The 27,782-nt window shown below is 50.5% G+C and overlaps 1 protein-coding gene across 1 annotated transcript; it reads right to left on the minus strand.

Annotated features, from left to right (window-relative positions):
• Positions 1-3,199: 3,199 nt before the first annotated feature.
• XPNPEP2 (X-prolyl aminopeptidase (aminopeptidase P) 2, membrane-bound) lies at positions 3,200-27,606 on the minus strand. Its single transcript, XM_008572392.1, has 21 exons — positions 27,558-27,606; positions 25,284-25,357; positions 23,673-23,783; positions 22,428-22,491; positions 21,375-21,479; positions 21,050-21,136; positions 19,904-20,050; positions 16,752-16,853; positions 16,014-16,095; positions 15,497-15,692; positions 14,600-14,689; positions 13,640-13,749; positions 12,890-12,967; positions 11,676-11,747; positions 9,984-10,044; positions 8,676-8,745; positions 7,980-8,084; positions 7,504-7,563; positions 6,836-6,912; positions 4,085-4,174; positions 3,200-3,470 (listed from the first exon to the last, which is right to left on the minus strand). Exons 1-21 carry the CDS (start codon positions 27,604-27,606, stop codon positions 3,276-3,278), a joined length of 2,025 nt encoding a protein of 674 aa, XP_008570614.1. The 3' UTR covers positions 3,200-3,275.
• Positions 27,607-27,782: the final 176 nt, after the last annotated feature.

A 27,782-nucleotide genomic window follows, 5' to 3' on the forward strand; every position in this document is an offset into this window, starting at 1 on the left:
CGGGGGCGACCCTGAGGGTTGCGGTCCGTTGCCGGACACAAAAAAAAAAAAAAAAAAAAAAAAAAAAAAAAAAGAAAGTCCGTGGAAAAATGGAATTGAAAAATAATACACATCTTTCCATGAACTTTTTGAAGTATCCTCCTCTATAAGTTTTGGGTCCCAAACCTTTTCCTTACCTACCTCCAAAGGGGAAGCAAGAGTTGAATTGTCTCTCTCACCTGCTCGCCCTACAATTAAAGTCATCGTTGTCATCATCATCGTTACCATTTACTGAGTGTTTATTATGTACCCTCCTTTTGAAGTCCCCTCATCTATAAGTTTTGGATCCCAAACCCCAGATCGTGCATTATCATCTCTTGTCTGTGTGGCTTCCTGGTTTACAGAGAGCTGCCACATCCGGGTCTTACGGGTTTCTCACTGACCTCACCAGAAAGGCAGTAGGAGCAGTTTACGGAATCGGAATTATTAACCGAAGACCAGAAAGATGAAGTGACTTGCCTGAGGCCATACAGCTGGCACAACTAGGACTAGAACCGCTGAATCCTAACTCCTAGGAAAAGGGGTTTTTCCACGTGGTGCACTCCACAGTGGCTGTCAGCAGGGGAGGAGAGGATTGGTGAGCCCAATCTTCCAGCACAGAAACAAAGGACCAGAGCCCAACGGGGCAGTTATTTATCTTCAATCCCTAATGATGTCACGAAAGCTTCCGGGTGTCAGTCCTGCTGTGTATGGTCAAATGTCTTCCTGCCTGACCCAGAGTGAAGCCCTTAAGGCAGGAATGGTCAGTGCCAGCCATCTGGTTCCCAGGGAGGGGAAGAGCTGGGCTGGCTGCAACCCCCTCTGCAGCCATGTTCCAGGGTGGGGGTTCTCAATCCCAGGATGGTGGGTTGTAAGGGGCAGTTAAATTATGGGGAGGAGATGAGGCAGAGTCCTGGGTCTTGGCTGAAGAGAGGAAAGGGGAGCAGATAAGCTGTCGGGCTGAAAGGCCTACAAATGAATCTTGGTCAGGCGCCCAGTGTCGTCTTGCTGCCCGTGACCTGCACAGGAGCAAGTGTCAGGGCACAAAGGCAAAGTTCTGGGCAGGTAGGCCCTGGGGAAGCAGTATGGTGTGGACTCTGCTTCTCCCCAGCTGTGTGAGCCTGGTCAAACCTCAGTTTTCTCATCTGAGAAATGGCGAGAGCCACACCACCTGCCTTTTTCTGAGAGAGTGGGTTCTGGAGTCATCGGACTAGTTTGAATCCTTTTTTCATTTACTTGATGACAAAAAGTGACCTTGAGCGAGTTGGTTAATCTCTATGGGCCTCACTTAGTTCCCTCACTTGTAAAATGGGAATAACAAAAGTACCTTCTCTGAGGTTGTGAGGATTAAATGAGACAATGCATGTAAAGCTTTTTGCACAATGGTTCATAATAAACACTCAGTAAATGGTAGCAACGACGATGATGACAACGACGACAACTTTAATCATGGGGCGAGCAGGTGAGAGAGCAAATGACTCAGCAAACAGAGGCCTATCTTTGGGTGTAAAAGGCTCTCAGGGACGGTGGGTCAAAGCTGGGGCTTTTGGGTGCAAGCATCGGTGGCAGTAACTGTCACAGGTCACCCTCACACTCAGCAAACTAGGCCTGGTGGTCCCAGACCGGGAGACTTCTCTGCCTGGTGCCTTTGCCCAGCACCCTGTCTGCAGAGCCCTGGTTCTCTCCTCCCGCCGACTGCACTCCGCTGAGCAAGGGTGCTGGCCCCAACTCCTCTAGATCACGTCTGACAAGGCTCCCCTCTGTCCCCTCCACACCCTCAGCACAGGCTGGAGGTGGTTGGCTGGGCGTGGTGGCAGGTGCTTACACGCACGTGCGCCCACGTACTCACACGCATGCGCACACGCACATTCGCAAGCCCACCTGCTCCCCCACTGAGCTTCTGGGAGCCTCCCCTCCCCGCCCCCACCGCCCCCTCTCTTCTTCCTCCCCCACCACAAAAGCCACAGGTAACAACAGTCTCCAGCAACACAGCAGACACAATGCAAAACCCAGAGGCAGGCGTTTTTGTCAGGCTGTTTTAAGCATCTAGCAGGATGTGAGCCCAGGTGGCTAACGGCCGACTTGGCTGGAGAAAAGTCTTCTGGCCCCCAAGGCGGGCTGTGAATGAGGAGGGGCCTGGGAGGTAGGTTGAAGGATTCTGCGTGGTGCTGACAGGCAAAAGAGCTGGGCTGCGGCTCATCTGGCCCCACTATCTCCCAACCAAATGTTGTGTGTCCCTGGGTAAGACCCAGCCCCTGCCTGGAGCTCAGTTTTCCCATCTGTAAAATGGGGAAACCAGACTCTGCCAACACAAGGTTAAGGGCCATACAAGGATTATGGGAGGATTTAATAACGTTGTCACTGTGGCTGCACCTCGGAAAGTTAAAAGGGCTCCTCAAATGCCAGGGAAGTCAGGGATAGTGACCTGGTGTGGCTGCCCAGGCTGTTTCCTAATCTCTGGGAGGGCCATATTTCAGAGCACCTTGACACATTTTCTCCTACCCCCAGCCACATTCCTATGGCTCGGCTCCCTATGCTGTCATTTGGCATGGAGCTATCCAGGGTTTAGGAGAGATGGGCTTGCATGTGGGGGTATGGTGCATGCCCCTGGCTGGTCTCTGGCTGCAGACCCACTCTGCACCCTGCTACTGTTTTTCCAACCCTGGGGTGGCAGTCTGCAACCAGAGGACTCCCTTCCTCTCCTTCTACAAGCACAGCAGGTGCCCTGGAGGGAGCTCTGTTCCTTCAGCCCCGGGGGTCTGTAGACAGGAGGCCATTGTAAGGCTGGGGATAGGTGGGGGCGGCCAGAAGCAGCCTCAAGGGCGTGGGAAGACCAAGTCGGGAGCCAGTGTGGGTCGGAACAGCCCTGGCTGTATCCAGCAGGTAGTGATAGGGTCCAGCTTTCTCAGGGCATTGGAGCCCCTGGGGTAGGGGCACTGCTCTTCTGGTCCTTTATTTGGGGGTGGGATAGCAGCTGTAAGAGGTTAGGCCTACTGGGCTCACAAGAGAGAAGGGACTAGTTAGCTCTCCTATCCTGGGGCCTGGGGTTGGGAGCCCAGTGTGAGGTGTACAAGCCCGAGGCTGGGGCCAAGAAGCCCTGCATCCATGGGCCTGGTCCTGGAGAAGGAGGTGGAGGGCAGTGGTTTCTAGGCGATGGGCTGGGAAGGGCTCTTGGGGCATGTGTGGTGCAGGGTGAGGGGAGCTGACCGAATGAGCCCCACATGTGGGTGGAAGGTCAGCAGGGGAGTGTGGAGCCTCTAGACACTCCAGCCGAGGATGCTAAGAGTAGAGGCCGCCAGCACAGAGGCCAAGGAGGTGGTGCCCGGGGCCCTGGCGGACAGGGGCTCCGTGTGCTCCTGCAGCCACGTGAACTCATCCAGCAGGTTGCGCCGCTGCAGCTCTGGGCCCACCTTCTCGCGGATGGTCTGGTAGTAGCTATTCAGGTACTGGAGCTACAAAGGGTAGAAAGGATGACAGCCTCCTCAAGCTGAGCTGCCATGAGGTGAGGTCTTGGTGCCATACAGTCCCCCGCTGTGCTACTCCAGCTGCCCACGTTGGTCCCCACAGGTCCCAGCCACCAACAGGCCTTAGGCATTCTATGGGGCTTTCCAGAGGCAGTTCCCCACAGTGGCTGTTTAATGTCATAGTGATGTTCATGGGGGCAGGAGGTGGATTTCAGGCCCAGGAATGAGAGTAAGCAAGACAGGCATTAATATCCCCATTTTACAAAAGAAGAGACTGAGGCCCAGATTGGGGAAGGGATTGCTTATAGTTCTAGGCCTTGTAGTGGCAGAGCTTGGAGACCCAGTGTCAGACTCCCCAGGGTTCACTACCTGGGGGTGGGGAGGCTGGTCTGACTGGAAAGCTTTAGAAGCTCTGGGGTCTCTGGTGAGCTGGGAGGGGTGCCCTAGTGTGTGCCTACAGGTGCCACCAGTGTAGACCCTCCTGGGGGAGAGGCAGGGGCAGAGGGTTTTGGGGGTGGGGGGAGCAGAGGCAGGAAAGGCTCAGGGTAGGGAAGACGGCAGTCATTCAGAGGCTTAACGGTAGGCGGCTGAGGGGCACTCACCTGCTCGGGGGACAGCAGGCTGACATCAATGAGGTTCCGGTCATAGGGCACCAGGGACACCACTTCAAAGGTCAGGTAGCTCCCTGGGTACTGGGAGTCCACAGGGAAGGAGGGTAAGTAGGAAAGTGTGGGAGGAGGAGGAACTAGGCTGGAGGGAGGAAGGGGGGGGCCCTCCCCCAGAAGCCCTGTGCACCGGGAGCTGATCCTCGTCAACCCTGGACACTCCAAGTAGGCCTTCCAGCGTCCCTTCTCTTGGCCAACCCCCTTGTCTATCACTTAGCACCCCACCTTTGGTGCTTCCCCCTGATTCCTGAAATTTAGAGGAGGTGCATTAACAGCACTTAGGGAGAATGTTAGATGTGTAGATTCCGGGGCCCACCCCCAGACATACTGGAGGCAGGACCTGGGAACCTACATTTAAATAATTTAAAAATAAATTATTAGGTTTTCCTGTCTATCTATCTATCCATTTATCCATATATCTATGTATCTACTTATTGATTGATCTGTCTATAGAGATAAGTATAAAGAAGAAAGAAATAGCCCTTAATTCCCATCTCCCAGAGAGCCTTTGAGTGTATGTGTTTAGGAAACTCAAAGATACACAGTAAAAGTTCTAAGTCTCCTCCCTGCCCAGTTTTCTTTCTGAAAACATTTCAAGCACTATATTTATCTATATATGTATACATTTAAAAAATTCACACAAAATCTATCCTATCATGTATACTTCTCTGCACCTTCCTCTCCCCCATACTTAACAGTTAACCTAAGACGGCATTCTGTATTAGCACGAGCAGATCTACCGCATTCTTTTTAAGAGCTGCGTAAGAGTCCATAGTGTGTGGATGTCCCATGGGTTATTTAACCAGTTGTGGATATTTAGGCTGTTTCCAATTTTTTACTGTTACCATCAATGCTACACATCAACATCACTGTACAAACATTTTGGTGAACTTTGGGGACTATTTCCAGAAGGTACATATCTGGTGGAGGGATTGCCCAGATAAAAGGCATTTTTAATAGGTACTTTGCTAGATATTGTCAAACTGCCCTCCAGAAAGGTTGCACCAATTTGTACTTCCCCCAACAGTGTGTGAATGTGTCTGTTTCCCCACATCCTCACCAGTACTGGGTATCATCAGAGTCTCCAACTGCTGCCAATCTGACAGGCAAAATGGTGTTCTATTGTTTTGATTTGTATTTCTTTAAGGATGAAGTTGAGCATCTTTTCACATGTGTGTGGACCATTTGTGTTGATTTTAGTGAATTGCCTCTTCATGTCCCTTGCCCGTTTTTTTTCTGTTTTGCCTATTTTTGTCTTATTGATATGTAAAAGCTCACGGTAAAATAAGGAAATTCACCCTTTCTCTGCCATATGTGCTATATTCGTTACACTTTATTTTATTTTTGGCAGCTGGCTGGTACAAGGTTTGAACCCTGCACCTTGGTGTTATCAGCACCATGCTCTAACTAACCGAGCTAACCAGCCAGTCCCTATTTATTTGTATACACCCTATCCTGTTAATGTCACACATCTTTCACTTTGTTTATGGTATTGTTTCCATATAGACATTTTCTATTTAATTTAGCCTGAGTTATCAGTCTTTTCCTTCACGGATTCTGAGTCTTGCATAGAAGAGCCCTTTTCTACTCTGGGATTATAAATGAATTTATATAGATTTTCATCTAGATCTTTTATGGTTTTTAAAACTTTGGTGCATCTAGAATTTTATTTTGGAGGTTATTCAGTTTAACCCTTCCAAGTGATTAGCCATTTGTTCCTCCTGCCCATTTATTGAATAATCTCTCTCTTTCTTACTGTTTTGAAACATCTACTTTTTTGTAAACTAAATTCCCATGTTGTTTATGGGAATTAGAAGGTTTATTTCTGGACTAACTATTCTGTTCCATTGTCACAGCTGTCTGTCTCAATGCCAGTGTCATACTGTTTACTGTTTGCAGTAAAATCTGATAGGGCTAGTTTCCTTTATTGCTGGTCCTTTTCTGACTTTTCCCAGCTATCTGTCTTTGTATGTTTATTTTTACAAATAAACTTTAGTATCATTTTGTGAAGTTACAAAAGTATCCAGTTAAGTTAACATTAAAATTGAGGTTGTTGGGGGCTGGCTGGTTAGCTCAGTTGGCTAGAGCGCAGCCTTATAAACCAAGGTCACGGGTTTGGATCCCCATACTGGCCAGTTGCCAAAAAAGTAAATAAATAAATAAATAAATAAAATAAAATTGAGGTTGTTTTGAATTTATATGGTAACTTAGGAAGAAATGACATCTTCACAATATTGAGGCTTCTTTCCAGAGAGTGCTATTTACTTAAATCTTTTTTATGTCCTTTAGTAGAGAGTTTCTCTGTGTAAGTCTCTTAAAGTTTATATCTAGGTATTTTATCTTTGTTGGTTGCTATTATACAAAATCTCTATTTCTAACAAGCTACCCTGGCGATTATTACATGCATTGCGAACCAATGATTTAGGGCAGGGATACTGATTCACTTGGTCTGAAGTGGGGCCTGGGCACTGGCATTTAAGAAAACAAAAAGCTCTCCAGATGATTCTAATATGCAAACAGGTTTGAGAAACTCTGATTTATGTAATTCCTACAGGGCTAAGGAAGACTGCAAATAAGTTCATGTCTGCACATTAAATGCCCTTCTCCTTTGACCTTCCTCACCCGTCATGCAGCACAAAGTCACTGCCCTACTGTCCACACCTCCAACCCATCTCAGTGGCACTTTACCTTGGTATTTGCTTCTACCACGAGGGCCACATCTTCAATACGGATCCCAAATTCTCCATCCTGATAGTAACCAGGTTCTGAGAGACACAGAGATGCTGATGGCAGTAAGCAGAGGGAGGACCCAAGCCCAGGCTTCCTGTACCAATTGATGAGTGGCTGGAGGGTCCAGCCACCTGGCCTGCCCTGGTTGTTGACTCTGGCAGCCCCGTGACTTGTTAGATGCACATTGGCTAAGCAGAGGTAACCTGTCGGGCCTCACATCCCCCACAGGTGCACCTCTGACTCATTCTTCCTCCCCTGTAGCCCAGTGGGGAAGAACTAAGAGACTAAGAGTCCACTTGGATCCTGGAGGGACTCCCATCTTCCTGTGTGCCACTGTCCTGTGACCCCAGCATTTGATCAGTGACTTCAGAGTCTGGATGTACAGCTGGGAACCAACTTCCCAGGGCAGAAAGGGGGTATGAGCTGAGGGGGCGTGGGGCTAGGGTGGGACAAGCCATTTGGGGCTGGGAGTAGGGCAGGGGTGGGGAGGTGAGGACACGTGGTGGTGGAGCGGAGCTGCGCCCTTGCTGCTGTGCTCCCTGAAGGCTGGCACACCCTAGAGTGCAGTCTCGGGCTAGCCCTGCCCTGGGATGGGGTAGTGGGGTGCAGGGGCCCGAGAGTCGTACCGATGGATGTGAACATGCCTTTGGCCATGGCAATGTTGTTGGACTGGAATCCCACCGGCCCTGGAAAGGAAGATATAGGTACAGTGTCAGCTCTCCTGTACTCACCAGCTTGGAAACGAGCAGGCTCTGGGGAAGGGCAGGTAACTGGGGGATCCCTGGGCATCTCTAGCAGCACTTGTCCACCACATCATTGTCTACTTGGGGCTGGTACACACCAGATTGGCTCTGGCTTTTCTTTCTCTCAGGTCTATACCAGTGGTCTGCTCTCCTGGAGGTTAAGCAGGCAGCAGGATTGGCCAGCTGCTAGCATCCCCCACTTACCCTGTGGAGCATCACCTCCCACCAGCTGGGTGGCCTTGGGTGGGTCACGGTGCCTATGTGGGTCTTGGTCATTTCAATACCCGTGAAATGCTCTACCTCCTTCATGGGAGGTGTCACACAGGGGGGTCCTGGAGGAGTGCTGAGGAGACACCTACACTCGTGCACACACAGGAAGTTGCCAATGCCATGGCCTGTCCCGTGACCATAATTGAGCCCAACGTCCCACAAGGCTTTGCGGGCAAAAGCCTCCACCACTCGCCCTGGAAGGGAAGAGAGATCGCCCCCAGTCAGTTGGCTGTACCCCAGACTGTCCACCTCACTCCTTCCTGCTCAACTACCAGGGTGGTGCTTAAGGAGAGGGGCCCCTGAGCAGCTGCTAAGCATGCAATGACACAACGACATTGGGTTGGAATGGAGAGGGGCTGATGGATGAAGTTAGTGGCTCACTGGCCAGACCAGCCTCTCACTATCTCCAGCATACCACACACTGTACCTATGACCTGAACTGATGACTCTACTACAGTTTCACCCCATCTGTCAGGGTTTAGCACTTTGACACTTGTTTCTTCCAGGAATCCTCCCGTGACTGCAGCAGCCCACACTAATCTCCCCCACCTCTGAGCACCAGCATTAGATGAGGAGGCAGGAGACCTGGGTTCAAAGCTTGGCTCTTCCACTAACCCTCTGTGTGACCTGGCAAGTCACCTTCTCTCTTGAGGCTGGATTTCTCATCTATACAAGGGATGGGATGATGATATAATCTCTGCCCCACTAGCCTCCCAGGGTGGTGGTCTGAGTCCCGTGAGATCAGGGCCTGAGGCTCCAGGTCCAGCCTGGTCTCCAAAACCTACCTGATGTATCAGCAGGAAAGATGAGTGTGGATAGATCGATGTTTCCCATCAACACTCGGGTATATGCCTCCTGACGGAGAGAGGAAGAGGCGATGTGGAGGCCAAGAGGAGGGGCCGGAGTTGCTTCCAGCTGCTTGGCCCATGGGCATGCGGGTGTGGGGGCCCAGTTCTGTGCGTGTGTTGGTGGGGTGGGGGAGGTGCATTCTCATGTGTGGTTGCCCAGGTTCTGGAAGATGGCTAAAGGAGGCTGAGGGGGACCTTCCCAAAGCTGGGGCTCAGTCCATGTGGTTCCCTTTGGCTGGTTCATTATAACGTGCTGATGGTGGCGAGCCGAGGCTGTGATGGTTGGGGGTGGCAGGCACACTCCCTGGGGTAGAATCCCGACTTGGCCACTCATAACACTCTGAGACTTTGGGCAAGCGACTTTACCCTCCCTGTGCCTCAGTTTCCTCACCTCTAATGGGATAACAGTACCTAGCTCCTAAGGCTGTTGGGAATGGTCGGTAGACCAATGTGCATAAGATGCTGCAAACAGTAAATGCGCATATAAAGGCTAGTACTCGCATTACTGTACTGTGATTGTGATCATCTTTAGTTTTCGTAAGGCCTGAAATTTGGTTTGGGGACTGGTAATTATTGGGCAGGTCAGCCTTCCTCTGTCAGAGGACGGAGGTCAGCTGACGGTGGTGGCCTCTTCTGGTCACTCCCGGAGGTGATGTCAGTCTCATGCATGGCAGCCTGGGGCAGTGGACTCACCCGCTAAGCTGTGAGCTCCTGGAGGCCTGGACAGTGTTGCTCTTCCCTCTCTCTCTAACCAACAGACTGCATGCTGAGTGCACGAATGTAGCTCCGTGCTCCACCCCCAGAAGCCCCTCGTGCCCAGAGACAACGTCCCAGCCTCTGCCCCAGCTGACCAGCCCTCACGGATTCCTGAGCACCTCCAGCTCCTTTCCACCTCTGAGACTTTGCTTGTGTTGTTTTCCTTCACTTGGAACGCTTTTCTTCCTCCTTTCTGCTGAGCACAGGGCCAGGCACACAGACAGCACTAAAGAAGTATCTGTGTATTCAGTTACTGAAATAGGATGAGGATAAGCTTGAACTGAGGCCTTGTTGGTGGCCTGAAATATCTCTGGGGAAGCAGCAGGGAGCATGTGGCTTTCTGGCACTAACTTGTGTGACTTTGGGCCTACCACTTAACCACTCTGGGCCTCAGTTTTAGCCTCTAACACGAAAGGGCTCTTGGTGGAGTGATTGCTTGGATGTCCCCTCGGGGAGGGTGGGAAGGGGGAATCTGGGCCCAGTGCCTACCTTTTGGAAAGCAGTGGGGGTGCCCCAGTGGACTGTTCTGGTGATGTCTGTGGTGCCGTCCCTGTGAAGAAGGGAAACCAACATGTCCAGCTCTGCTGACCCGTCAGGAGTGGGGGCCAGGGCCTGTGCTTCCCATGTGTTTGCCACTGGGGTTGGAGCAGCAGGGCTGGGATGGGGGCATCTATGCAGGAAGGGGCTCTGCAAAGCTGTCAAGTTAAAAGTCACAGTGTCATGTGACAATTGTGAGATTCCCCATCTGCACTCCTCCTCTCTCATATCGCCCATTCTGGCGGTTTTGCAGATCCAGGTTTCCTTGGGTCAGGCTGGCTCTAAAAGCAAGGCTTCTTCCAGGCTTCCTGGGAGGCAGGAGGGGATGGTTTCCTTTCTACAGATGGGGAAACTGAGGTCCAGATAGATAGCATGATCAGAACACTCCCACATTCAGAAAGTTATTTAGCATTCATAGGACACTTTTGCAGTTTCCTGGGAAGGATGATCTCCATTTCACAGATGAGGCAACTGAGGTCGGGAGGCTCAGTGAAGCCAGGCCAGAAGCAAGCGCCAACTCTCCACACAGTTCTCCCCATTGTGAGCACAGATCTGACCCAGTGACTTGCTCAGAGTTTCAGTAAAGTGAAGCTGGAAGCCAGAAGATCTGACTCCCAACCACCAGGATTGCCACTGTGATCACCCCTGGGGGCTCCTCTTTGGGAGCAGGTCACGGGGTGTAGTGACCTTCTTCTTCAGGAGAGAAGAGGAAGTGAGGTGACCATTTCCCCGGCCTCACCCTACTCTGAGCACACCCGGCTCCAGCAACACCCCCACAAATTCACTTCCCCTTTGTGCAGTGGCCAGCTCAAGGACACATGGCGTGGAGCTGGTGACTAGCAAAAGCTGCTAAGCTGAGCGCCTGCCCCACTGGCTCCTGAGAGCTGTGCACCAAAGCAGTGAAGAGCCTCTGTCATTAGCACATTCACCATTTCCACCAGATAGAGGCTGGGAAACCATTCGGAACTACTCCTTGCTCCTCCATCAGTTGAGCACGCCCCTTCCTTTGCCCCACCCCAAGCTTCCCACAGTCCACTCGCTTCCTAGATGAGACAGAAAAATCCTTCAGGTCAGCTCAGCTCAGGGGGAAAGATTGGTCACACATTTGGAAAGAATGGGGTTAGCCTACTCTGCATGGCCGTCATGTCCGAGTGTTCAGGTTGTGCACTGTACAAGGGTAAAACACCCATCTTTAATCTGACATGGTTACCTCACCCATGAGGTGGGAGAAGAGAGGGACTGAAGAGTATTATGGTGGTGTGTGGGCTGTGTCCAGGGTATGCACGAGTCGGTGAGAATATGAGTATATGTATCTGTGCAGCCAGGCGGGGCTGCTGAGTATAGTTGTTCAGACTGTGTAGAATATGTGGACTTAAAAAATTTTACTTGAGCAAGGGGAGCCTTTTCCTAATTCTCATAGAAGTGTTGCATGGGCTTCCCCACTATTCTAGCCTCTGTGTGTTTCCCACTGGGCGGGGACCCCTCACGTGTGAAAATGGGAAGGATGATCAGGGTTCATTCCATCCAGGTCTCTCCTATCTCAGATGAAATATCTGCGGCTCAGGAAGGGGAGGCTTTGGCAGGCTCTTGGTTGGCCCAGGATGTCTGAGCTGAGACAACCAGGCCGGGGTGGGGGATACATACCAGTATTGCCCCCCAGAATCCAGCAGGTAAATCTCGTCTGAGGACAGCTGGCGGTGCACCTCCTCGGTTGGGCTGAGAAGGAGAGAGAAGGCTGAGAGAGAGCAGCAGCCTGGCCCTGCACTGGACAGGGAGGGGGTCCTGAGTGAAAGCAGAGGAACTCCCCCAGCCCTGGGGGTGGGGCCTCCAGGCTCATTGCCCTGGGGACGTCATGATCTCCCAAAGCACCCTGGGAGAGTCCTCAGAACACATCTGTTTGTCCTGCACCTGGCCGAGGAAGGCCCTGATCCCCAGGAGAAAAGAAAGGAAAGAGCCCAGAATGTGGGAGCTGGGAGAGCCTTGGAGAGCCGTAGAGAGCACTCAGTCCAGCCACCTCCTTTTACATAAGGAGAGACAGGCCTACAGAGGCAAAGGGGCTTGCACGAGGCTGCGTGGTAGAGCACGGAGGAGCTGGGCCTGGACCCGGATGCTTCGTCCAGCACTCTCTCTAACTTCCTGCTGCCTCCGAGAGCAGAGGGCCCCCGAGAAGCCAGGGCACAGGAAGGGAGGGTACTTCGAGGGCGGGGCTGGAGAACAAGAATTGGGGCAGACCTACCCTGCTCTAGTGGGGGGGAGGGGCAGGGGCAAGGCAGCTGAAGGCACGGGAGACATGAGGGAGGCAATTCTGGGGTATGCCAGGCCCTCCCCTGGAGGGGCATCTGACCTCTCCCTGCTGTGCCCATGCCAAGCTGAGGCGTCTGATCAGCTTGGCTCCCCAATTTCATCAGACAGGCCTGCACGGGTTTGTTTTCTGTGGAGCCAAAATGTGGCTAGCCTACATCTTGGGCCTACCTTGGTTGGTTCAGGCTGAGTGAACAGGCCTTTCTTCACGTGAACTTTAAGAACTAGCTGACATAAATAACTCACAGGAAGCCAAGGAAAAAGATCGAACAGGATCCGGGCTTCCCCTCCATGTCCCTCAGCCTTGAGTGCTTACAAAGTCCCAGACTCTTCAGGTGGAAATTGCTCAGGCCTTTTAATTTCGAGGAGACTCCCAATCCCAGACTGAGCTCCTCCACCCCAGCCCCCAAAGTGCCAAGGACCTAAAACCTGAAATGTGGACTCAGGTCCCACAGCATCCCCTCCACCTTCCCCCACCCCCCGACCCTGTCTCATCACTCTGCATACACAACAGGAACCCTCCAGAGGGCCCTAGAAAATTCTTTCTCCTGAAGTACCTGTAGTGGGCCAGGGCAGCATTCAGGCCACTAGCAGAGATGGTTTCGAAACTGGGCCCGGCAGAGTACTCTTCTTCTCTGGAAAGCACAAGGCAAGGTATGGTCAATGAATGGGCTCAGGGACTAAGCTGGGTCATATGAAGATCACATGAAGGTCACAGCTGCCTCTACCTTCAGCTAGATTCCATTTGGTTCTCTGAGCCCCACCTCCTGGTTCCATCTCCCCAAGAACTGTCCTGTCACTTATAGAGCACTCAAGATCAAACAAGGACAGACTGTAGATACAAATTATTCCCCCTCTACCTCCATTTCACAGGTAGGGGGAAAGAAACCTAGCTCCCTGTGTCTGAAAACTGCCCCAGCCCCAGAATGGCATTCTGCACCTTAAACAGACAGTCTGCCCCCAGCTTGGGCCAAGCATGCCCTCAGGAACCAACCCGCCCACGTGATGAGTCAGCCTCCCACAGGGCGAGCAAGCCCGAAGCAGACGCTAGGGGGCGCTGTTGGGTAGCGCCCTTGAACTTGTCCCGCTTTCAACAGGGCAGGGGAACATACATCCAACACCCACTGTCCAGCTCCTTGACCACCCAAGAACCTCTCACTCCTTGTTGCAGAGAGGTCCCCCAATACAAGGAGGACCTTCCTTCCCCTTAAGTAAGGTGACCGGTTCCCCTTATTGGGAACTGATCCCCTCCCTGTCCCCACCCTCACACTAAATGATAGCCAGAAAGGACAGCCGCGGTCCTTCACCCTCGGAGCTTGTTCACGAACTCTGCCCCAGAATACTCGTCCACCGTGCCTTTGGGCACGTTCTTCTCCAGCCACACCAAGTACCGGATCATGGCCACAGCATCCCGCACCTGGAGCCGGGAAAGCAGAGAAGCAGGCTGAGGTACGGTGGCAGCCACGGGCTCCAAGATGGAGGGGATCAGACAGCTGCTCTGGGATAGGGAGGTTTAAAACCACAAGGGTTTGAGTGGCTATTCGACAGCAAAGGATTCTCATTCATGTTGATATAAGATTATAGTGTGCTCCTGTTTTTAAAAGATACTTATCTTTTAGAGATACTGAAGGGTTGACGGCAGAAATGATAGGCTATCTGGGATGTGCTTTAAAATAACCCAGCAGCAGAGGGTGTGGTGTGGAGGGTAATGACTGCGGGGTCATAGATGAAACAAGATTGGCCAGGAGTTGATGATTGTTGAAGCTGGGTGATGGGGACACCAAAGAACATTATACTATTTTCTCTACCTTTGTGTATCTTTGAAATTTTCCATAAGAAAAAGTTTTTAAAAGTGAGATGATTTATCCTAATCCGGCCCCTTCTCTCCTCTCACCCCCCAATGAGCCATCCTCTTGCCAGGGTAAGGAAATCATTACAGCTAACACTTATTTAACACCTAGAATGTGCCAGGTGGTGCTCAAAGCAACACACACACACACACACACACACACACACACACACACACACACACACACAAAGTGAGTCCCACAACAACCCTGAATGGGGGTTTGAACTCAGACACTCTAGCTCCCGGGCCCACTATACTATACTGGGAGGCGGGGGTGGGGTGCCGTGGTGCCTAGGATGCGGTGTCTGCTTCTTTCTTTCATTGAGGGTCTTCTTCAGGCTCCTCTGGAAGCCTTTCCTTTCTAACCCATCAGACCAGGAGCTCCCAGAGGGCCACGTTGGCCTGTACGTGGACTTACGTGACTGGCCTTGAGGAGGGCCTGCTCCTTGCTGTTCTTCACAGCCTTGGTGATCATCACTGGGGAGTAGGTGTCTTCAATGAGTTTTTCCTGTTGTGGCCGGGAGGAAAAGGAGGTCTGGGGGCACCCTCCAGGGCACAGTTGTGTTTTCAAAGGACTGGCAGGAAGTCCCAGCTGAAGTGAGACTTGCCGCCCTACTGTGGCAATGTCCTCTCCTTTGTGTACTTTCTAGCTATGCAGGTCTTTGCTAGTCTTCCATGTCCAGCTTTACCCTCTCTCCCTCCAGGAAGGCTTCCTTCATTAACACTGCCCTGCTTGGCATCTCTCTCCCTGTCCCTGGATTCCACCAGCACTCTGGGACCAACCAGAGCCAGGCCTCTGTCAGCCCATGGGCTATTCTGACAGTTTCCTGTACATAGCACAATAGCGGTCATTTACTGAGTTCCCACCGTGTGGTCAGCCACTGGGCTATACATGCATGCACTATCTCCTTTAACTCCCACAGGGCAACTCCTATGAGGTTGGGACTCTAATTGCCATTTTATAGGTGAAGAAACAGAGATCCGGATTGGCTAAGACACTTGTCCAAGGTCATTGCACAGCCAGTTAGGGGCAGAGCTGGGATTCAGTGACAGGTTTGGCTGACTCCAAAGCCTCTGCTAGACCTGGCTGTCTCTCTCTAGCTTCCTTGACAACTTTATGAGCTGTCTGTGGACAGACATCCCCGTTTCCTCTTCTTCCATCTCTTCCCAGTGAGGCCTAGAAAGGAACTCACTGCAGTTGCTGACTGACCGGCTGACTGAATGGCTGAGGGGTTTTGGCCCCACTTTACGTTGAGACTTATCAGGCTTGTAGAGGGATTGGTGCCTGGCATGGGCTGGGGCCTGGCAAACCCACCTTGGGTATCACTTCATAGAGCGCATATGTGGTATAACTGGTCCCGATCCAGATCTTCACGTCTTCTGAGGCATAGGCCTGGACGCTGTCACGAATTTGACTGTAATCCTCGAGTTGCACACACATAGGGCCTATGCAATCAGAGTTCAGGTACTCCAGAGTCTCGGAGCTGAAGCGACTTTTGTTTGCAAATAACCTGGGTGGGAGGAAAGGCCGGGAGGGTCCTGAGCGTCTGCTAAGGACAATGTAAAGGACCAGAGGCAGACACAGTCCCTTTGTTCCTGGAGGTCAGAGGAAGCCAGCACCAGGGAGCCAAGCAGACCAGATTTGGCATTCGAAGGGAACAGAGTCAAGGGGTCAGGAAAAGCCAATAGGAGGTTTCCTAGAGGGTCCTTCTGGGGCAGGCACCAAGCTCAGGGGCAGCCTGAAGGCTGTATATTGGGGCGGGATTGTGTGGGGAAGTGAGAGGGGGGAAGCTGGAGGAAGTCCATGACAGGACGCCACGGAAAAGCCGTACCTGATGGAGGAGTTTGTGAGCAGCGCATAGGAATAGAAGAAAGGATTATAGGGGATGTCACTGCTGCGAAGGTTGAAGAGCCCTGGGAAGACAATTGATGGGAACTATTTGAGGCTGATCTGCCTGAGGCAAGCATTTCTGACACCTTTGCTCCACTGTTTGCTTTGGCCCCAAAAGATTACCAGCAGCACACCCACATCATTGGCCTTGGAATGTTTTTCAATCTTATTGGGGGTCCTTGAGATGCTGATGAGAACTATAGACCTTCCCCCCCCCCCAAAATGCAGATACCCAGCAGTCTGCACACAGTTTCAGTGGGTTCCCAGAATGTCTGAAGCCTAGCCATAGGGATCAGACAAGAAGCTGTGAGCCATGCTGGGACAGAGTAGGGTCACAGCAGGTGCAAAAGCCGGGAGTGTCAGTGCTCTGGGATAGTGGCTAGGCTGTCAGGAGGCGCTTGCTGGTCCTTTTCCCCTTAATGAGACAGAAGCACTTTGCCGCCATGGTAAGTCCATTCCTCCGGTGGCCAGTGGGCTGGCCCCAGCTTGCTTGGGGCTCTTTGGCTTCTTTATTTGTAGATGTGAGCTCCTGCCCCCTTACCCTTCCTAGTTCCTACAGGCCATGGCCATGGAGCTCTCAGGAGCCAGTGAGTACATGGCTGCTTGGGGAAGAGCTCTGTGCTGCAGGGCCCAGGAGGCTTGGGGACTTGGGGACCCATGTCTGCCAACCCATACTCACAGGCTGTCTCCTCAAGCGCCGACAGAAGGATTGCAGTTGGGGCATTTTCGTGCGCCTGCATCTGGCTTCGGATGTCTGATACTTTCTCTTGCCAAGTGCTCCCTAGAAGCAAAGGAGCCCAAAGAAAGCATAAGTGACACACATTGCCTTTGGTTCCTGGGAAGGCTCCCTTAGGGTAATAGTTTTGGATTTTTTAAAAAACACTTTCTTTGAACAAACTCTTACTTGTGTAGTCATTCATTAATGATGTGGACCCAGACTGGGCTCAAATCCTGGCTTTGCTATTACTTAGCTGGGTGACCTTGGGCAAATTATTTAATGCCTCTGTGTCCCGTTTTGTGCATCTGTAAAATGGGGATGGATTATAATAATAGTATCTGTCTCAATAGCGTTGCTGTGAGGAGCAAATGAATTAATATTGGTAAAGCATGTTGTTTTAGTCTGTTTTGTGTTGCTATAACAGAATTACCTGAGACTGGGTAATTTATAAAGAAGAGGGGTTTATTTGGCTTATGATTCTGGGACAGCTGCATCTGGCATGGGCCTCAGGCTGCTTCTACTCATGGTGGAAAGCAGCAGGCAGCCGGCGGGTACAAGCAGATCACATGGCGAGAGGAAGCAAGAGGTGCCAGGGTCCTATAAACAAAAAGCTCTCGCGGGAACTAATAGAGCGAGAACTCACTCATTAATCCCCCCTCCCCCAGGGAGAGCATTAATCCATTCATGAGGGATCTGCCCCCATGACTCAATCAGTCTCCAGCACTGCCACATTGGAGATCAAATTTCCACATGACTTTTGGAGGGGACAACACATCCAAACTCCATCACATGTAGAATGGTGTCTTGGCATAACTTGGCAAGTCTGGTATAACTTTATGATCAATAGATAAGCATGCAGAACAGAGTTCAGGAGAGCAGCCCTAGTTGAAAGGCAAAGGGATAGGGTTGGGACTATATTCAAGCCTCTCCCCTGCAGTAACCCCAGTACTTACTAAGTCACGGATGCTGGGCTAAGCACTTTGTGTGCGTTGTTTTAATTTTTACTTGCCCTATTTTACAGATAAGGAAACTGAGGCTTTAGAGAGGTACAGTGACTTGTCTAAGGTTTCATAGCTGCAAGAGGTGGAGCTGGGATTTGAACCCAAGTATGTCTGACTACATGGCCCAATTCTTAATCTGTACAGACACTGTACTGTCTTGCTAACATTGTCAGTCTCCAAACCTGTCCTTAAACTCTGTGTCACAGTGCTGTCTTTTCCAAGATGTGTGTATCCAGGTTCTAGGACTTTAGTTCCTGCAAGGCATATAAAAAGTCTGCCCCTAGGCAGGACTAGGAATTTGCTGGCAGAAGGTCATAAGCATCAAGGGTCCTAGCTGGGCCCAGATATGAGCAGAAATGATTTAAAAAACTTTATGCAAACAGGTAAAACTATTCAACAAGAGCCAAAGCTTTGGGTATGATACACTTTTTTAAGGCTTACTTTATTGTGGTAAAATACACATAATGTAAAATTTTATCATTTTAACCTTTTTAAAGTGCACAATTCAGTGACTTTAAGTACATTCACAAGATTGTGCAACCTTCACCATCTAGTTCTAGAACATTTTCATCATCCCCAAAGGAAACCCTGCTCTCATTCAGGAGTCACTCCCCATCCCCCTCTCCCAAACCACTAATCTATTTTCTGTCTCTATGGGTTTGCCGATGCTGGATATTTCATATAAATGGAATTGTACAATATGTGGCTTTCTCTGACGGGCTTCTCTCACTGAGAATTATGTTTTCAAGGTTCATGGATATGCTACATTTTTGAGAAAACAAATGAAACCAAATTTAAATGGTTCAGTGCATACAAGTATCTTTGAGTATTCTAGTAGCTAATGTTTCATGTTCTGCCCTTGGCCCTCCCCCTGCCCCCCTTAAAACCTGTGAGTGGCTGGAAAGAAAGTCTCTCTCATCTTCCCTATGAGCCTGTTGAAACTGAACTGTTCTTGGGCTTCCAAGCCCAGTTCTGCTCCAGATGGCTTTCCCTTGGAGACCAGCAGCCTGCGATGGCTCGGCATCCCCTCACTTGTGGAAAGTGACAAAACCCATGTGAATTCTCTCCCAGTCCCTAGAAAGTTTTTTTTTCTTTTATCTCCTCCTCTTCCCAGCATAACTGTGACCTTCTTTATCTGAATGAGATGAGTTTTATTTATGATTTAACAGACTTGGATAGCAAGTTTCTTTCAAAACTGTGTCAAGATGCAGAAAGAATGATTCCGCAAGTTACATCAGAAGAGATAAAGAAAATTGAACACAATTTTCATTTGTTTCATCATAGCTGCTATTTTGAAATGTCCCTCTTGCTTTTTTGACTCCTTTCCAAAGAAGAAATGTGCATGGAAAGTGGCCTCTTGGATTGCCCAATATTACTAGGAATCTGAGTCCATTGGCTCATTCAAAATTCCTGGGCAGCTAAGAAGGGTGGTTGGTGGCCAAGACACTGATTCATAATCAGTAGACTGGTCGCGGTCAGGATTTTAGTTACTACTTACAAGAATCTTGGAGCATACTGTTCTTTTATGACCTATTTAGATGGCGTCAAGGTCAAGGTTATTGATGTTGGATTTGGGGGTCAGTTAACTTTCTGTGGTCCAGCCAAAACCTGAATCTTAATCTGTGCCACAGACTGACCCCAAACTTAGTTATTTACTTCCTCTGTCCCCCACCCCAGCCCACCCGACCCCAGTCATCTCATAAATCTAAATTCCTCATCACAGGAGGGCCAGAAGTAAAGGCTCAAATGAGTCAATACAACAAACAAGTTACCATGTTTTTTCTTTCTTGAAAGGGGTAGGGTTTATTTTTTTTCCCATTTTTTTCTCACTCCCTCGTTTCTTCCCTTCCTGCTCCTTCTTGCTTCAAATCCTAACGCTCCTTATTCCAGCATATTCTAAATATGGCCTGAGGACATTTTGACTCAGACTCTCTGAGGGGAGGGGGCCCAGAAATCTGCATCTTAAGCAACCATCTCAGGCGACTCGGGTGCACACTGGGGTTGGAGAACCGATACTTTGGTACCTCTGATGATGGATTTTCAGCCAAAGGAGCAGCAGCGGGGTCTCCTGTTGCTGCAAGTGGGGAAGGAGAAACGGCTTTACTGAATCACCTGTGAACGCCTCCTGCAGGGCATAAATAGGTTCGCTTGGAACCAGGGGCCTATCTGACCCCCACGCCAGGTCCACAAGGTTGGTTGGGATGGACACCAGCTGTCTCTCAGAGTCTTGAAGGCCCTCGTCATAACTCTTCCAGGTGTCTGCAGAGATAGGAAGGAGTCACCTGTCCCTTGCTCATTTATACCTCAGGAAAAATTACAATTTGAGCAAAGTGAGTCCCGGTCCCCCTTGCCATGTGTTCCACTCCTGCAGCCCCAGCAGTCTGCCCCCCCTGGAATGCATGCCCCACTCTGGGGGTACCTCTCACCCTCCTCTTTCTGCTTGCCAAGCCTGACTGCCCTGAGCCTACCCTAACACTGTCAACTGCCAATTGGCTAAGTTCATAGTTTGAAGTGCCGTTGGCTGTGGGTAGTCCCTCTTTTGGGTACTAACCATTTTAACAGGGCTTCAGTGACACAGTCCAAAGGAACGGTGATGTCCAGACCATTGGACAGGCTGGAAAGAAGCCAGTTCAGAAGTGCAAACCTTTCAGTACGTATTCATTAGGACTCTGCCTTGGGGGGCAGGGGCTGGCTGGCTGTCTGGGTCTAGAGCTCAGGAGCCTCTATTCCCAGGAGCCTTTTTTACTCTGAAGCCTTCCCAACTCCTTTGTCCCTTTTAGGCTACCTTACAGAAGAGAGCTACCAAGCGATTCTAGTACCTTAACTGGTAGAGTTGCAGGACGCAGAGGAAGGTTCTGGGTTCAAGGACACCCTGGCCTATTCATCCACTAGATCTTAATGATTCCCTCAGTCTTCTAGGTTGGGTCTCTGCACTCATGAATTTCAAAATATTTGTATTCATTCTTTTAAATATATTTTAAGGGCTAGCTGATTAGCTCAGTTGGTTACAGCATACCCTTCTAACGCCAAGGTCAAGGGTTTGGATCCCCCTGTTGGCCAGCTCCCGATAAAAGAAAAAACAAAATATATTTTAAGTACACAATCCATGAATACATCCTTGTTGCAAAATATTCTGCAGCCACAACTTCAAACACTTTATAGTCACACTACCCCTTCTTCTACCAAGGCATGTTTCTTTATATCCTAGGGAAGCTGTCACCCTTGTTGACATGGACAGGGACTGAGGGAAGAACATACCAATGGAGAGGAGGAAGGGGTCAAAGCCGATACGCTCTCCGGTGGGAATCTCAGTGAGGAGCCAGGTGACAATGGGAGTGGTGCCAACTGAGAAAAAGATAAGAAAGGTCACCTCCAGCGCCAGCCCCAGTTCCTCCAGCCAGGCTTCTGCCGGGGACAGTCCCGCCATGTGTGTCCTTCTTGATATTAGCCTTGATGTGGCCTCAAATTTCCCGAGCTTCCCACAGGGGCCCGGCATGGCTTTGCATGCACCTCCTCACCTATACCTTCCCAAACCTAATCTGGGTTCCAGGGCTTGGGGGACAAATCCACATAGCCCTTCTACCTTCCTTATGGAGCTCCCAGTTGCAGTCCATCTGCCGCTCAGCCTGAATCCAGTAGCGACTGTCAGTCCAGACAGCTGCTTTTTCCATGGTCACCACCGCGGTGCCTGGGGCAGAACAGAGAAACTCGGAGGTGAGCGTGAAGGTGAGGAATATGGCTTTAGTTGTGCAATAGAGTGCTGGCTCTGAGAATGTCACAAGGGGCCTCTGGAAAGAGTTTCTCTCCTCCTTTGGAAGGAAGTGAGGTAGGAGATGTTAAAAGAGCTGGCAGAAAGGGTGTCCTGGGTCAGGGCCTCTTGAGGGGGCCATTAGGACTCTTAGCTGGAGAAATGGGGTCTGCTTTTGGCAGGCAGAAGAGCTGATGCTGCATGTTTGTGCTCTCAGGAAAGGTGGGACTCAGTGCCAAGACTCGGTGGCTGATAGGGACGCTAAGTTAGAGGCTTAGCTGAGGATTGGTGGGGAAGACAAATCCAGTGACTTTGGCAAAGATAAGGGCCTGAGGTGGGTGAGGCAGGGCAGCTTGAAGCTCAGGGAGGAATATTTGAGGATCAGCAAGGGAAGCTTGGATTTCACTCAAAGGGCCAGGATCAGGTGGGAGGCTCCCTCGGGAAATGGGACTCAAAGGGTCGCTATGTTTGTGTCTCATTTGGACATGTGACGTGATGTTGTCCTTAAAAGGACCAGCAAAGTAAAACTTTGTCCCCAAATGAGCCATCATGTGAAGGGAATCAGTGGGCCCCTAGCTAGATGTGGCAGTAGTAACTATCTCAGGAATGGAGCCCAGGGAGCACTGGACCAGGCCTGGCTGTGAGCAAGGTAAGGAAGCCAGGAGGGTCATTGGCTTCATTTCTGCACGGAAGTGTGGCCACTGGGCTATGAGATGTGTATCGGGGGAACCGGGTGGCTTCCAGAGTGGTGGATGGGAGAGAGAGAGACCAGATGGGGCCTCTGGACACTAGGTTCTGGGAATCTGGCTGCTGAGGAACTAGTCAGACCAGGTCCTCTGTGTGGGGATCTACCAACAGAAGAAATGAGGGCTGTGGAATGGCTGTCACCTGCAGACCCTGTAAAGCCTGAAATCCATGCACGTCTCTCATCTTGTGTGCCGATGTACTCGTTCTAGGAAATCAACAACACCATCATTAGCCTTTTTCATGCAGTCAGGCTGCACCTGGAAGGCCCCCAACCACATCCCAGTCCTTTCTGTTTGGTAAGCTCCAACCAGTCCTATAACCAAATAAACAATGACACTGGGCACCTCTTCCAGGAAGCTCTCTGTAACTCCCCCAGCCCTCAGTATCTTCCCTTCCTTTGAACAACTGTATCTCTCGGAGTTTAAGCCCCACTGTCCAGAACTGGACTCAGTGTTACACTGGACTATTCTGCCAAGGAGTCGCCTTGACCAGGATGTCAATTCTGTGCAGTCTAGGATCATGTCTTTTGGTTCTTTCAGGTTCTTTCCTCCAGCTAGCCCCTCCTCCTCCCCAGTCTAGCACAATACGCTGGGTACATCATAAATAACTTCTGTGGAGGTCATTTATGTACTTATGTACATTATTGTATTTTGATCCTCATAATCCTTGGAAACAGATCTCAGTATTCCCATTTTGCAGAAGAGAAAACTGAGGCTTGGAGAAGTTCAGATACTTACCCAAGGTTCTTAGCTCTTTCTGGCAGTTGGGAAAACTAATTCAAGCAAGATCATTGACACTGAAAATGCCTTCTCTTCCAACTGGGCTGGGGTTGGGAAGGTGGATGGGGTGGAGGTGGAGTCAGTGGTGGGAAAGGGTGGAATGGGCCAGCAGGGGAGCTGCTTTGGGAAAAGTAGTTCTTGTTCAGACTATCCTCTTTCCTGTCTGCCCTCCCCTACCACCTATACTCCCACTCGCATAGTCCAGGACTCTGGATCATTTCACTGCTCTATCCAACAGATGATGGGAAGACCTGGACCAGAAGGAAGCTGAGAGTTCTTCCAGTCCAATTCCCAGCTCACATTCTAACCTCCTAGGGCAGGGGTGCCCTGAACATTCATTCTGGATCTGCCATCTAGGAATTGATCAAAATTGATTCAGAAGTTATTTACAGTTTCATTTCTTGAGGTCAAGGAGATTTGGCAATGTCTTCCCTCCTCCATAAGGGAATATATTCTTTCAGTTGCCCTAAAACTACCGTGCCCAAGCCTTCCACTTCCTGCCCTTTGCCTGTCATCTTCTAAGTCTTAACAGCCTCCTATTGTGCCTGTGCTCATAGGCTGACCCAGGGTAGTGGAGGGGGCGAGGAGGAGAGGAGACATCCCTCACCATGTGGGTATCCGTGTCTGGGATGATGTAGGCAGAGAGATTCTGGTTCTGCAGCTGCTGGCGAAGGGCTGCGAGCCGCTCTGTGGTATCAACCGCAGTAACTGGAAGGTACTGAAAGATGACAGGAAGATGCCGAGACACACACAAACAGATACGCACACTGTTTCGAGGAAATGATGCCTGGGCCCCCAACCTCCAGAGGAGCTATTAGCCTCTCCTGAAGCAGGGGTTGGGTGGTTAGGCTGGCCTGGCCCTGGGAGGGGTGGGGTAGCAGCTGATGTTACTGACTAGTCTAGATTAAGATGCCCGGGCTGAGCGGAGATGGAGGTGTTAAAGAGCTTGGAGAGGGACCCCTTGTGACAGTAATGGGACTTGAGTCTGGGATGGGGGTGTGGGTGAGAGCTGCAGGGGTGTGAGCTCTGGCACTGGGCCAGGCCATGGGGACAGTCCCTCTTTGGATATTTTGCATTAGAGTTGCCAGATTTAGCAAATAAATATATAGAATGCACACCCAGTTACATTTGAATTTCAAATAAACAATGAATAAGGTTTTAATATAAGTATGTCTCATGCACTATTTGGGGCATACTTATGCTAAAACATTATTCTTTATCTGAAATTTGAATGTAACCAAGCTCCCTGTATTTTATCTGGCAACCCCACCTTGGGGGGCTTTTTCAGGTTGCCACTCACTGGTCCCAAATGACAGAGGTGAATGCATGAGTACCCCCAGCATTTCCAGACATTGCCCAGAAAGATCCTCTCCAAGCCAGACATTTCTTTAAAGGCCATTTTCTCTTTACAATGAAAAGCATGTTTTTTTTGTTGTTGTTGTTGGTGGTGTGTTTTGCTTTGCTTTCTACTCAACGATATGTCCATGTTTGTTTTAATATAAAAGTAATGAGGTTCGCCTGCCCACCTGCCTGCCCCAGTGGTCCCATAAAGTTGACACTGCTAGCAGATGTACGGCGTTTATCCTGTGGCTTAGGGAACCACTGGCATGCCCATCCCTGCTTGGAGAGGACCTTTAGCCTTACTCTGGTTATGGAAAGAATCACTCTGGTCTCCAGCTGGGAAGCTGACCACCGATCCCCTTCAGCTCCAAGCTGCGGGGCCTTCTCCTGTCTTCACACCTGAGGCCTCGCTCTCTTGCCATTCAATTGGCCCTTCTAGCCCGTCTTCCTCCTTCCTCCCTTCCCTGCTTCCCTCTTCGCTGTTCCTGTAGAATTTTTGTTTTCTTCCTTCACATTTTCCCCCTCGCCTCTGCCTGGGCTCAGCCAAAGGCCAGCTAGGGCACTCCCCGACCTCCTTCCTCCCCCTAGCAGGGCTGCCCAGGCCCAGGCCAGGGCAGAAGTAGATAAACTGCCCCGGGAATGAATGAAGGGGAGAGGAGGGCACCGCACCGATGGGGGGTGGAGGGGACTGAGGGGGGCACGGGATGTTCGACAGCTGAGAACCTGCTGCCGCCCTGATGGGTGTTAATAACAAACAGGGACCCCAGAGTCCGGAAATCAGGAGACAGGCTGGAAGGGGGAGGGGCTAGCGACTGAGCCAATGGGGGCTGGAGAGGACGACGGGGCGGGACCGTGGGGGGAGGAGCCAGGGCCTCACCGGAGGGCTGCTTGAACAGTTTCTCACATCGTCTTGTCCAAGGTCCACTGCCTTTGGATGGCCCCAGGCACAAGCTAGAAACCAGTGGGGGGAGAGGGAGGAAGGGGAATCCAGGGTCATCCAGGAACCAGATAGCTCCTAGAGCGCAGGGACATCCTCCCTCAGCCCCCTTCCCCTTCCCGCAGGGCCTCCATCCTTTGAAACACACAGTGCTGACCAACTCTACTTGAGGATAAAAATAATCACATTACATAAGAAATCAGGCTGAATTGGATGGCACCCTGGGCCACAATCAAAAAAACTTGTTTCATCGACAACTGATTGCCACTTTTGGATGGGTTTTAGTGCTCATTAAATCAATTTTTTCTTCTAATCTAATTGGGTCTTTTCAGGGTCTAGTGAAGTGGAAAAGTTGTGTGTAAATTAAATTTTTGTAATCAAATTTTCTTTGAAATGCTCTAGAGGATCTCGCTAAATAATCACCCCCCACCTTCATTTGAGCCTTCTACAAATCTAATTTTATATAATATATTGGGTTTACTTAAATTCAAGGCCCACTTGTACCATTTCTTACAATCCAAATCTCTGCCTAACATTCCAGGCTCATTTTAAATATGTAAGACAGCAGTCTCAGAACAACATCATCCCCTGGTGGGAAAAGGTAAATTAGCATTTAAAGAGCTCCTACTGTGTGCCAGATACTGCACTTGGCAACTTATCTAAAGTTGATACTTGCAACAACCCTATGAGGTGGGTATTACTGTTCACTGTCAACAGAGGAGGAAGCCAAGGCTCAGATAGGTTTGGTAACTTGCCCAATTCTTGACACAGTGAGTCAGTGGTAGAACAGGGATTTGAACCTAAGCCATCTGAATACAAAAGAGGGGGGTTCCTTTCCATCCACCCACCCTGCCAACCACAGGAGGTAGGCCCAGAAAGGTTGGTGCCACAGAAAAGACAGAGTGTATGGAGACCTAGTTTCCAATTTGGGCTCTGCTAGTTTCCAATGTTTGCTCATTAGATCACCAAGGACAAACATTTCCTAAGTTCCTATTGTGTGCCAGGCACTGGACTAAATCCTCCAAACTCTGGGCTTCTGTAAAAGAGGGAATTGGATTAGATAAAGTCCCTTCCCTCCCCGAAAGTCCAGTAGTCTCTGATAGTCCTTGCCTATACCCTCCTGCCTTGTGGGGGTGATTTCCTGGATGGGAATGGGGGCCTGAGTATGAGGAGATATTACACTTTTTCCATCTGAGTGGCTTGAGCTTCAGATAGAAGAAGTGTGGCTGGGGTCTAACACCATGAATGCCCTGCCTGGCTGTCTTGGTCTCATAACTTCAAGGGGGAGATGAGACCCATACTGTTGATGTAAGAAAATGAATGTTCATTTCTGTAGGAACAGATCTCTGGCAAAATGGTGGCACTACACTAAGATGCCAACATAAGAAGCAGGACACAGCCAACCCATGTCCCTGTGGACACCAGGATCTGCTACTCTCTGAGTCTCCAAGGTTGCAGCACCCAAGAACAGATTCTACAGCTGAATCACTCTGTGGTCCCTGACACAGGTCCTGGCACTGGGGAGGTGCCCAGGAACTGGATGCTGAATGAATGAGCAGGGTCCTGCTGACAGAAACCAAAGAGAAGGGAGGAAACAGGGCACTGGAGGGGTGACAAAGACCCTCTCCTTGACCAAACTTTAGTTAGGTTCCTGTGAGCCCTCTTCTCAGCTAGGGCCTTCCATGTCCGTCCTGGCCTTACTGGGCCTGCATGCTCAGTCTTAGCAAGAATCTTGCTAAATCAGTTTAGGGAGAACTCCCCACCCTTGATATCACCCCGGGCTGCCTTCCAGAAGAATCCTGTGAAGTCAGTTTAAAAAGAATCTCCCTACCCTGGATGTCTCCTCTTAGTACTTTTTTACCCACTGAACACCTGCTCTGCTCACTGGCTACAAGTCCGCAGCGGTCTTTGCTGTATTCGGAGCTGAGCCCCATCTGTCTGCCCTGTTGCTGCACTGCCCCTATTGCCATATCGTAGTCTTGAATGACGTCTTTCTTACCATCTTAACAAGTGCCAGAATCATTTTTTCTTTAACAGGGAGGAATGGAAAGGTGCCCCAAAGACTGGCTCTGAGGTGCCTCTTCCTCAAGACAGAGACCAAGGGGGTCTCTGAGAAAAAGAGACAATCTGGGCCCCAGCCCTCACTCCACCCCTTTCTGAGCCCGGAGGGGAGAAGCCACAGCTGCTCTCCAGGAGAGGCCGGGATGCACATACCACAGAGGAGGACAAGCCAGGGGCAGCAGCCCCAGTGAGCTCGGGCCATGGGGTCTCCAGATGCTGGTGCTGGGTGGATGGAGGGACTGGGGAGAGAGGGCAGGGCTGTTTCTCTGGCCTCTTCCTCCAGGCCTTTCCTGGGCAGGAACAGACGGGGTGGGGGCTGGCGATGGGAAGGAGGCGTCTGGTGGATGGAAAGTCCCCCTCAGGTCTTTTCTTTCCAAG

This window comes from Galeopterus variegatus, unplaced genomic scaffold, assembly GCF_000696425.1.
Source record: "Galeopterus variegatus unplaced genomic scaffold, G_variegatus-3.0.2 Scaffold779, whole genome shotgun sequence".
Classification (NCBI taxonomy): Eukaryota; Metazoa; Chordata; class Mammalia; order Dermoptera; family Cynocephalidae; genus Galeopterus; species Galeopterus variegatus.